The sequence below is a fragment of the Pistacia vera genome, unplaced genomic scaffold, assembly GCF_008641045.1.
Source record: "Pistacia vera cultivar Batoury unplaced genomic scaffold, PisVer_v2 Contig737, whole genome shotgun sequence".
In the NCBI taxonomy this organism is placed as follows: Eukaryota; Viridiplantae; Streptophyta; class Magnoliopsida; order Sapindales; family Anacardiaceae; genus Pistacia; species Pistacia vera.
Window position 1 is genome coordinate 198,440 of NW_022196598.1, and position 11,234 is coordinate 209,673.

Consider the following 11,234-nt stretch of genomic DNA (forward strand, 5'->3'; position numbering starts at 1 on the left):
ATCTTGACCAGTCTATACTCTATACAATAAAATTGGATTGATTGCTTAGACGTACACGTGCCTATTACATACGCTATTTGAAGCCCAGTTCATACGCAAAAGTTTTAGACAGCCAAAGACCCAGGAACACGACAGCCCGTGAGCTTTCAGATGTTCAGTTAGCCAACGTTAGCAACTGACAGAGACCAGAGTAGAAGCCTCCAAAACCCAATTTCACACAACCATCAAAATCTTCTTCAATCTTAAATCTCTGCTATGCTCACATCACGACATTCAAAATCCCATCGAATCTCTATGCTATATTTCACCCATGTGTAGATCAAAACGTAGCACAGACATAGTCTCACAGATGCCACGCAACTCGCGCTCTTCAAAATCCTCATTCAAGTCCAAATCATCTTCGATAACCGACCCTTCTTTAAGCAACTTTACCAGCAACGATTACACGCCCAATTCCCATTACAATTTCTCCTCAAAATCGTCCGGTAATAGCGCAGCTTCAACATCCCTCAAAACTCTAAGAGAATCTTTACCAGAAAACCCCCACATTTACGACTTCTCAGAAATCTTTTCGGCTACCAATAACTTCTTGTCCAACAAGTTCAGCTCCTCCTCTTCTTCCACCTCTTGGCGTTCCTCCATTCGGGGTAAAGAGGTAATCATCTTTCAACGCAAGTTGAGGCGTGTTTTGGAGTTGGAACAGTTATGTGAGAGGTTATCTGTGATTTGTCGTAGTCATCATAGTAGTTTAATCAAGCTTCTGGGTGCTTCTGTTTCTGGGAATTATATATATCTTGTTTATGAATATGTTTCAGGAGCAAATCTTTCAGATTGTCTCAGGAATAAAAATAATCCAGATTTTACAGTTTTGTCTTCATGGCTCTCGCGTATGCAGGTCGCTACTGATCTTGCTCATGGTCTTGATTATATTCACCATTTTTCGGGTCTTCAGTCCAATCTTATTCATAATCATATTAAGAGTTCAAGTATTATAGTTAGTGAAGGAGATTCTGATTCTGAGGCTTTGTGTGCTAAGTTTTGTCATTTTGGGACTGCTGAATTGTGTGGTGAAGTGATGGGGAAGAATGATTCTAAAGTAAGGAAAATTGAGGGGACTAGAGGGTATATGTCTCCGGAGTTTCAGCTTTCTGGGGTTGCCTCTCAGAAGTCAGATGTGTATGCTTTTGGTGTGGTGATGTTGGAACTAGTGTCTGGGGATGAGGCATTGAGGTTTGTTTTTGATGAGGGGAGTGGTGCGTATAAGAGGATTAGTGTGATTGAAACAGCGTGTGAGGCAGCTGCTGGTGGTGGTAGTGGTGTGAGGAGGTGGGTGGATAGGAGGTTGAGGGACTCATATCCGGTGGAGGTGGCTGAGAAAATGGTATTGCTGGGTTTGCAGTGTGTGGATGAATATCCGGAGAAAAGGCCTGATATGAGGCATGTGGCAGGATTGGTTTCTAAGTTGTATTTGGAGTCCAAGACTTGGGCTGAGAAAATTGGTTTGCCTACTGACTTTTCAGTGTCCATAGCACCTAGATGAGGGTATTTTTGTTGCTGATTCTTGGCGGCTTTACAGTTGTTTTTGTGGTGACACTGATACATTGTATAGTTGAGTTATTGCTTCAATTTTCTTTTTTCATTCAAAGTGATTCTTTAAAGGTGGAACATGTGAATATTGTTTCTGTTCTGAATAATATACTAGCAGAATTTTATACTACAATCTTTGTTATTATTGTGTTGGATTGATTGATATTTTTATCCTCTTGTCTTCTCTTATGACCAGATTCAGTCTATAGTTTGATTTATATTTGCTGTGTTTGCAACGAGTCCAAGTCATATGGCGATTAGAACCAAAACTCCTAGTGCCTCAAGTTAGCTAAAAACTATAGTTGAACCATCCTATATGTTTAGTCATAGTTCTTTATTTGGCAAGAGAGTTCCAGCCTAGATAATAAAAGACAGGTTCTAAAGATTTGGTTGTAGGGTTAGAGGCCCGTGATGCTCTGTTTTTAGACATGCTATACATGAAAGCTTTCATCATGATATGCAAGAATGCTCATTTATTCAATTGGGAAGAAAACCTCTAATGATTATCTTGTTTGTCCAAACTAGCAGAATTTATTCAAAATTTATTACAGACTGGAAATCCGTTTTTCCCCTGCTTCTAATTCAGCAAATCAAGCACCACGTATATTAAGGAGACTGATAAACAGGCATACTTGCATAATTTGTTGTGTTTCTGTTTAAATAATGCATGGCAGATGCCTTTGGAGATGATGAGTAAGATTCCCCTTTTCTCTTCTCATCGCCTTTCAGCCTTATGAATCTTGAACCTAAATGTTAATTGATGCTGTACTGTGAAGCCAGCAAGTGTTGGAGAGTTTTGCATCATTTGCAGATAGTTGATGCTCACACTAGAACCAGATTGTTCCCTGGACGAGAGAATGGCTGTCGGACTTTTCTTCTAGGTCTTCGCTGTTGAAAGCATGTACTCCATCAAAATATCTGGGGAATGATGTATGCAATGAGGTGTGTCATGATTGATGGGGCAGAACTCATTTGTGTTCCCTTCCATATGCAGGCAAGATAGCTACAAATCGTTTAGATGGTAAGTATCATATTCAGCATCAAATTTAGTTTTTAAAGTTTACTTCTGGAGATTGCAATGGGTTAGTTTTAGGAATTAATTTAATCTTGTTGCAAGAGTACCCAATTGGAACTTTTCTTTTCCTCATATATTATAGGAGGAGACCAATTTGAACTTGTCTTTTCTTCTGACGATTTCCTTAAGTAGAGATGATGTCATATGAGAAAATATATTCATATGATATCATGAGAATCTTAATATTTCAATTATATTATCTGAAAATTCCCTTTCGTCGGAGACTTTGTTTAAAATTTGATGAGCTCATATCATGGTGAATACAACCATGAAATATTGATCAATTCCTACTCTATTAAGAAATTCATTTGACCACTGTGTTACGTTGAATCCAATGCAGACCTTAGCTAATTGAGTATTTTATCCAAAAAAGTCATTGATGGTTTCAAGCATTTTTTCACCTGTAATGATGAGCAGGGCTGCATATGAAATTATTTAAACTATTTAACCAACTATTTTTCTCCCCTCTGAAGTCAACAATTTCACCAGGAAAGTGGGGGAAAAACTTGACAGCATTTCCCATTTATATGCCAGAATCAAAGAAGAAAAATATATGAAACTGATAACAGAGTGTTGGGCTATTATGACTCGTTTTCTTATTTGTTTTCATATAAAATTGTATGTTTTGGAGAAAACTATTTGATAAGGAACATAGTTGTAAATAGGAATAAAATTTAAGAATCGTATTAGGAATTGAAATATAAATCCTATTAGAAATAGAATATTTCATATTCTACTTATAAATATATGAGTGAGAACCAATTCAAGGTTATGAGAGAATGTGAGAACACAGAGTATTTAATATTTAATGTAAAAGTTATTAAACATCATGTGTAGAGTGTCTTAGAAATTATGATTGTTTTCGTTCTAAGTACTAGGTTAGAAATTAGAATTGTTTTTACTCTATTAATTATCTACTGGATTTATGGTGTTGTGTATTCTTATATGTCATGTTTATAAAATTATAGTGGATTTCTCTCATCTATGAATGTAGGCTGGTTATATCGAACCACGTAAATGTTATTTCTCTTTATATGATACAATTTCAGTCTTATTTTATTTATCTCAAATGTATGTATTTCGTCGTGCCCTTTTAAAGATTAAAGCAGAGTTGTTGAAACCATCGTACATATTATAATATGCGTTGAACAGAAAGTAAATCTGTATTTCTGTAGTAACGACAGTTATAACTTAGTGATAAAACAATAAGCAAAACAGAGGAAACCACTCGTCACTTTAAAGTGCTGAAAGGCTAAAGCCGCGATGGTAATTGCCCCAAAGCTGATGTAGTGCTTCCTGATTTGATGGCTCCAGTTTTTTCTTGATGATCTGTTGGTAGTTGGTACTTCCCATCGTAAGTAGCAAAAAGCTTTACCAGTGTACCGATTATGTTATCAAATTCATTCCTTTGGATCCTTTACATCCTTCAGAGGATCCTCTCTTTCTTCCGAGCATAATACGGAACATAACTACAGGTTTTGTTTTTCCTTATCTTCAATTTTATAGTCGTCTGGCATTTGCGAGAGAAGGGTAACAATGAGAGAAGGGTAACAATGCCATCAAGCATCACCCCCCCGACATTATTAGCTGTGTATCCCAAAGGAACCGAGATTCACATATAAACCTGGTTGATGCAACGGTGGCCAAACTTGAGATTTAGAATCCAGAGCTCATCCAACATCAATAATGTTGTTATGCCTGGTAAAGTAGGGTTGATGCAGAGCCCTGTCCAGAGCTTAGGTAAGTCCAGCAGCCATTCAGATGCAGTCACGTCGCACGCTGATGCAAGCGGCATGTTCCTGCCAGTGTAATAGGTGTGCGCCAGGCTGGTGAAAAGCTGGAGGCGATCTACATGTCCAATCCCTGCAAGAGTTGAGTAAATCACTCGAGCAGGTGAGTAACGGGACGCAAGGAAAGATTTGCACGACAATCTGACCTACTTCTTGATTTAGCAATCATTACCTCAATTTATTCCACTATAAATAGAGGGTTCCTCTCCCGTTTGTAGGATTAACTAATTTCTCTCTGAAATAGCATATATACTCTCTTTCTCTCTTGTAACCTCTTGTAAGTCAGCTCGCTAAACGCGACCTGATCTCAAATATATTAATACAATATCAGTAAACGTAGGATTTACTTATTTAAGCATCCGAACCACTTTAAATACCGTTCTTCATTTTTTACTCAGTTCAATACTCCTGTACATGTGTGTCTTCTGAGTCAGCTCAGCATTTTCCACGTGCGTTTAGTTGGTGTTAAAATCGAGCATCAACAGTTTGGTGCTAGAAGGAGGGTCTGATTTAGTATTCGTTCTTCATCAGGAGAATCTCTAACTAATCGGTCCTACAACAGCAAATGGCTCGCTGATTTGAACTTGAGCGAACCAATCATGGTGAGGAAGAGATCCCCCAGGTGCAAGAGGACACTTCTTCTGAAGTGCCCCCAGTCCCGCAAAATCTCGTGGGGGATATCCCTTCGAGCTCACAGCTTGATCCAACCATCATGAGCTACCTAGAGAGGTTCAACAATACTCTCTAAATTGTCAACCAAAGGTTGGACTGTTTAAATCGGATCGCGCCACCCGAATCAAATGAGACAGTGCCACTGCCAAAAACGCCTATAGGTTGCATGAAAGCGCGGAAAAGGGCGATAACCCGTGCCGCAAGCACTGCAGCGCGTCAAAGGAAGGGAAAGTAGGTGGCGAACAGCGGGCCTAGAGGCTCCGAGGGACCAGCAAACACCGATCGCACCCTAAGTAGAAAACCCGTGGTGCAAAGTCTTGGTGACATGTCGCAGCCTGAGCTGTCCCCTGCCATATCGCGCGAGCACTCCTACAAAAGTGCAAGGTGGGGAGATTCCCACTATCGCCAAAATGACGACTCTGATCGTCATCGTGTGGGAAGTTCCTACCATTCGCAATTGGTTTGCACCACCGTGGAGGTCGGGAAGGTTCCCCAGACCATTCATCGCCATCACACAACTTTAGCCAGCGTGTGTCAAGAGCGGCTGGAATTTTCGGCCGAGGCGAGGAGGAATCTGACCTTCAGACTTTCCTTAACCGCAATATCGCGAGGGTCGAACCCGCATGGGGGAAAGTAATCCCCGAATGGCTTCGCTGCCTCAGATTGAGGAGCTACAGCGAGCTTTAGATCAGCTAAAGGCTCAGCAAAATGAGCGAGGGCAGGTCGCAGAGGCGTCTCCCTTTTCTCCGGCTGTGTTAGCCGCCCCTCTCCCGTCCAGATTCAAAATGCCCGACATGCAAGCGATCAATGGGAATTCTGATTTGCAGGATCATTTGTATGAATTCAACGACCTGATAGAACTTCAGCAGGTTTCTGACTTGGCAAAATGCCGATGCTTGGCAGTGACTCTTACATCTCATGCCAAGCGATGGTTCAAGTCGCTCCCGGCGGGATTGATCAGCTCGTGGAATCAGATGAGCTTGACATTCCTGAGATACTTTCAGGCGAACAAGAAGTTCTCAATGCCTTTGAGCTACCTCAACCACGTAAGGCAAGAGAGGGATGAATCCCTCCAATCCTACATCGACAGATTTCACAAAGAGCTCCATAAAGTAGCTTACACTCTCGAAGAGTCCGTTCGGACTCTCATCATCGCGAGAGTTCGTCCACAGACAGATTTGTGGAAGGAGCTGCAATCAGAGGACGATGTTTCTCTCACTCGCTTCTACAACCTTACGGAGAAATACCTCCATATTGAGAACTCTGTGTCCTTCGGGCAGTACGCCAGGTTAGGGGGAAAATATGAGGGTTGATCGTCGATGGGCTAACGATGATCAGCGAAAAGGAAAGAAACAGCGGTTCGAGCCCAAGAAGTCTTATGCTCCGGTTCCTCGTCGCGATTGCGACAGGAATCAATATACCCCTTTGAATGCATCTGTCTCGGCCATTCTTGACAAGTCAGAAGAGGCCGGCCTACTCGGAGAACCTGAGCCCATGAAAAATCCCCCCTCAGCTAGAAATAGTAAAAAGTATTGTCGTTATCATTAGGACAATGGGCATCACACCGATGAGTGTCGAGCTCTCAAGCAGGCAATCGAAGATCTTATCAAGTAGAGGCATTTCAAAGAGTATGTTGATGACTCTACTTCCGTAAGGGAGAAAAATCGAGAGGAACTGGGCAAGAAGCGTTGTGATCGCAAGGGTATCTGTAGCGTGGGGAAAATCTTTGGGGGACCACACCTCTGGGGAAACTCGCGAGGTGCCCAAGAAAGATATGCTCACGCAGCCCATCACGACCCTATCCGTGTGATGAACACGACATAACGACCATTAAAGGTTCGCAGGGAGGAGGAAATCACCTTCTTCGAAAAAGACGTAGTCCGATTGCATCATCCCCATGATGATGCTCTCGTGATCATGCCCTAAATAGGGCGCTGCAACGTCCACAGAATGTTGGTGGATAATGGAAGTGCTGTGAACATCCTGTTCCAGTGAGCTTTCGAAAGAATGAAATTGGATGAGGCTGACCTGAAGCCTGCCTCTATCCCCCTATATGGTTTTACAGGGGATCACTTGATCCCCAAGGGAACGATCTCACTTCTAGTCATTCTAGGTGACTTTGACGAGGTGACCAGGGTCACTGAATTCTTGGTAGTGGATTGCCCCTCCGCTTTCAATGACATCCTAGGGCGACCTCTACTAAGAAACTTCAAGGCAGTCACTTCGATCTACCATCTCAGGATAAAGTTCCCCACCCCGACGGGGATAGGGGAAGTAAGCGGATCTCAGTGTATGTCTCACGACTGCTATGTAAAGGCAATGCAGATGGCATGCAAGGGGAAAGACATCCTGCATGGCATTACCGAACAGGCAATGACGATCAGTCAGATCGAACCACAGCCTGGCCCAGTCGAGGATAATATGGATCCTCGTATCCAGGAATACCTTTCCAGTGGGCCAGTTGAGGATATATCAGAAGTGTCAGTCGACCAGAACGAGCTGAGCCGAGTGTTGAGGATTGGAAGCAATCTCAACCCCCAACTCGCTAATGACCTGACTAGCTTCCTCAGAGAAAATATTGATGTGTTCGCATGGACGCATGCCGATATGGTCGGGATCAGCCTAGGCATCATTTGCCATGCCTTGAACATCGATAGTTAAGCCAGGCCGATCCGCCAGAAAAGAAGAGCGATGGATCCAAAGTGATATGATGCCTTGAAAATCGAGGTAGATAATCTCCTTCAGAATGGGTCCATCCGAGAAGCTCTCTACCCGAGTTGGGTTGCCAACCCGGTGCTAGTAAAGAAGCCCAATGGCAAGTGACAGACCTGTGTTGACTTCACCGACCTTAACAAAGCCTACCCAAAAGACAATTTTCCCTTACCCAGGATCAACCAGCTCGTTGATGCCATCTCCGGGCACGAGCTACTGAGTTTTATAGATGCACACTCGGGATACAATCAAATTTCGATGTATGCGCTGGATAAAGAGCATACCTCCTTTGTTACGGATTGGGGGCTATATTGTTATAGAGTTATGCCCTTCGGCCTGAAAAACGTTGGAACGACTTACTAGCGGTTGGTTAACCAAATGTTTTTCGAGCAGATCAGGAAGTCAATGGAAGTCTATGTTGATGACATGCTAGTCAAGTCGCATGTCACTTTAGATCACATAGCACATCTCGCTAAGATGTTCGACATCCTCCGGAAATAAAGGATGAAGCTCAATCCCTTCAAATGCTCATTTGGAGTATCTTCAGGAAAATTTCTGGGGTACATGGTTAACTAGAAGGGAATAGAGATTAAACCCGAGAAAATCCAAGCTCTCCTTAACATGAAAAGCCCGACCAATCAAAAATAGGTTCAGAGTGTCAACGGGCGAATAGCATTACTCAGTTGCTTCATATCGAGAGCAACAGATCGCTACTTGCCATTCTTCAACATCCATAGGGCCAATAAGAAGTTTGAGTGGACTCCCAAGTGCGAACAGACATTTCAGAGCATTAAAGAGCACCTCGGAAAACCACCTCTTCTGTCCAAGCCTCTTCCGCAGGAAATTCTGCTTCTGTATCTGTCCGTCTTGCAGTACACGGTTAGTGCAGCTTTAGTTCGGAAAGAGAGCAGGATTCAATGGCCAGTTTATTACGCAAGCAAGCGTCTGCTAGATGCCGAGATGAGGTATCCAGAAATGGAGCGATTGGCTTATGCCCTGTTGATCGCTTCCAGAAAGTTGCGACCTTACTTCCACGCCCACACAATCCATGTAATGACTAGTTACCTGTTCAAGCAAGTCCTCTAGAAACTAGAGGCATCAGGTTAATTGCTCAAGTGGGCCATGAGACTAAGTCAGTTTGATCTGCAATACAGATCGAAAGCAACTATCAAAGGGCAGGTTGTTGCCGATTTCATCTCAGAATTCTCATATCATCCAATAAAGGAATCCAAGCAACAAGCAAGCGAAGCCACACAGGAAACTATTCAAAACCTGTCGACCTGGAGCCTGTACGTCGATGGATCATCGAACAGGAAAATGGTCAGAGCAGGTCTTCTCCTCCTAAGTCACGAATAGATGTGCATTCATGGCATTCTCCGTTTCAGGTTTAAAGCGACCAATAATGAGGCCGAGTATGAAGCTCTGTTCGCTGGATTGCGATTGGTAAGAGAAATGGGATCAACCGTGATCAGCATTCACAACGACTCCATGCTGGTTGTCAACCAAATTTTGGGGGAATATCACGCCAAGGAAGAAAACATAATCGGCTATTTGAAGAAAGCTAAGGCCGCACTCGAGCCGTTTAAGCATTTCACGATCACGCAGATCCTTAGGTACAACAATTCTGTCACGGATGTCTTGGCAAAGATAGCCTCATCACTGGACTCGGACGCACTAGAGAGCATTCATGTTCGATTCATAGAGACCCCCAGTATCAGTTCGCCTGAACAGGTCGTGAATGTAACATCAGTCTCTTGGATGACCCCCATCATTTAGTATCTCCAAGATGGGATCTTGCCCAATGACAAGGTCGAGGCAAGAACCCTGCGAACAAAAGCTGCTCGTTACACACTCATAGGAGATCGGTTGTACAAGCAAGGGTTTAACGCCTCTCTTCTCTGATGTGTAACCGATGAACAAGTAGATTATATCATGATGAAGATACATGAAGGGATCTATGGTAATCACACGGCCGCACGATCCCTCGCCAACAAGGTTGTTCGTCATGGGTATTACTGGCCCTTGATTTAAGAAGACACCTATAACTTTGTTAAAACGTGTGATAAGTGTCAACGGTTCGCAAACGTACCGTGAGCTCCTTCCCACCAGTTGGTAACCATGTCTAGCCCCTGGCCATTCTCCATGTGGGGAATCGATCTCATCGGACCCATGCCAGTTGGTAAATGGAGAGTCAAATATACGGTGGTCGTAGTAGACTACTTTACCAAGTGGGTTGAAGTAGAGCCGTTGGTCGCGATCACCACCAGAAAGCTCAAAGACTTCGTCTTCAAAATATCGTGTGCCACTATGGGATTCCTCATACCCTTATCTCTGATAACGGGAAGCAGTTTGATAACGAGGAGTTCAAGCAGTTTTGCGACGAGCTGGGTATCCATAAGAAATTTGCCTCAATCGCAAGACCGTAAGCAAATGGTCAAGTTAGAGTTGTTAACAAAACCAGATGCACACTTTGAAAGCCCAACTTGGCGCAGCCAAGGGAAATTGGGTCGATGACCTTCCTGAAGTTTTGTGGGCATACAGGACAACTCCGAGAGCCTCTACCTCAGAAACCCCTTTTTCGCTAGCATATGGTTGCGAAGCAATGATCTTTGTGAAGGTAAGAACCGGTTCACTTCGGAGGGACCTGTTCAACGAGACAGACAATGAGGCGTTTATGCACGCAAGTCTGGATCTAGTTAAAGAACATCGCAGCAAGGCTCAGCTAAGAATAGCAGTCTATCAGCAACGCGCGAAAAGGTTCTTCAACTCTAAGGTCAGAAGAAGAGATTTTCAGGTCGGCGACCTCGTTTTAAAAGAAGCCCTTCTCGGTACTAGAGAACCAAGTACGGGAGTTTTGGGACTGAACTAGGAAGGCCCATACCGCGTCGCTAAAGTGATAAGACTGGGGACTTATCATCTCAAAAGGCTGAATGGTTCTGAAGTACCGCGAGCTTGGAATGCTGAACATCTCTGACCATATTATCAGTAATTCCAAACTCAATTTTTCCTTGTAAAGATTTTACCTTTCTTAAATCTTTGTAAATAACAAGTGTATAATTTTGTTCTTTTGTAATCATTTTCCCATGTATATAATTCTGTTCGCATAGACTTGTTCCAATGTTATTGTAAAAAGTTAGAATGCGATCTCATGTATAACATAGGGTACGGAAATTGTAAGTACTCATGAAAGATTAAGAATGACATGTATTTATTCATTAATAAAAGGGAAAATACACAAGCGAGCAGGAAAAAGACTCCAAAAGTAAAAGCAATCATTGGCCTTCATCCCCAATTCCCGGAGGCGCGACCTCATCGTCCCCAAGCTGATTGCCGATCACCTGGCCAGCCACGGGCTCCTCTAGGACATACTCCGAATGCTCTTCCAGGTTAGGTCCTCG

The 11,234-nt window shown here is 43.1% G+C and overlaps 1 protein-coding gene across 1 annotated transcript; it reads left to right on the plus strand.

Moving 5' to 3' along the window:
• Positions 1 to 12: 12 nt before the first annotated feature.
• On the plus strand, positions 13 to 1,937 carry LOC116115338 (lysM domain receptor-like kinase 3). Its single transcript, XM_031401497.1, has one exon. The coding sequence runs from the start codon at positions 311 to 313 to the stop codon at positions 1,538 to 1,540; it is 1,230 nt and encodes a 409-aa protein (XP_031257357.1). The 5' UTR covers positions 13 to 310; the 3' UTR covers positions 1,541 to 1,937.
• The last annotated feature ends 9,297 nt before the right edge of the window (positions 1,938 to 11,234 follow it).

Excerpts from the sequence above, each read along its gene's own strand:
- LOC116115338 (XM_031401497.1), top strand. The coding sequence starts at position 311 with ATGTGTAGATCAAAACGTAGCACAGACATAGTCTCACAGATGCCACGC.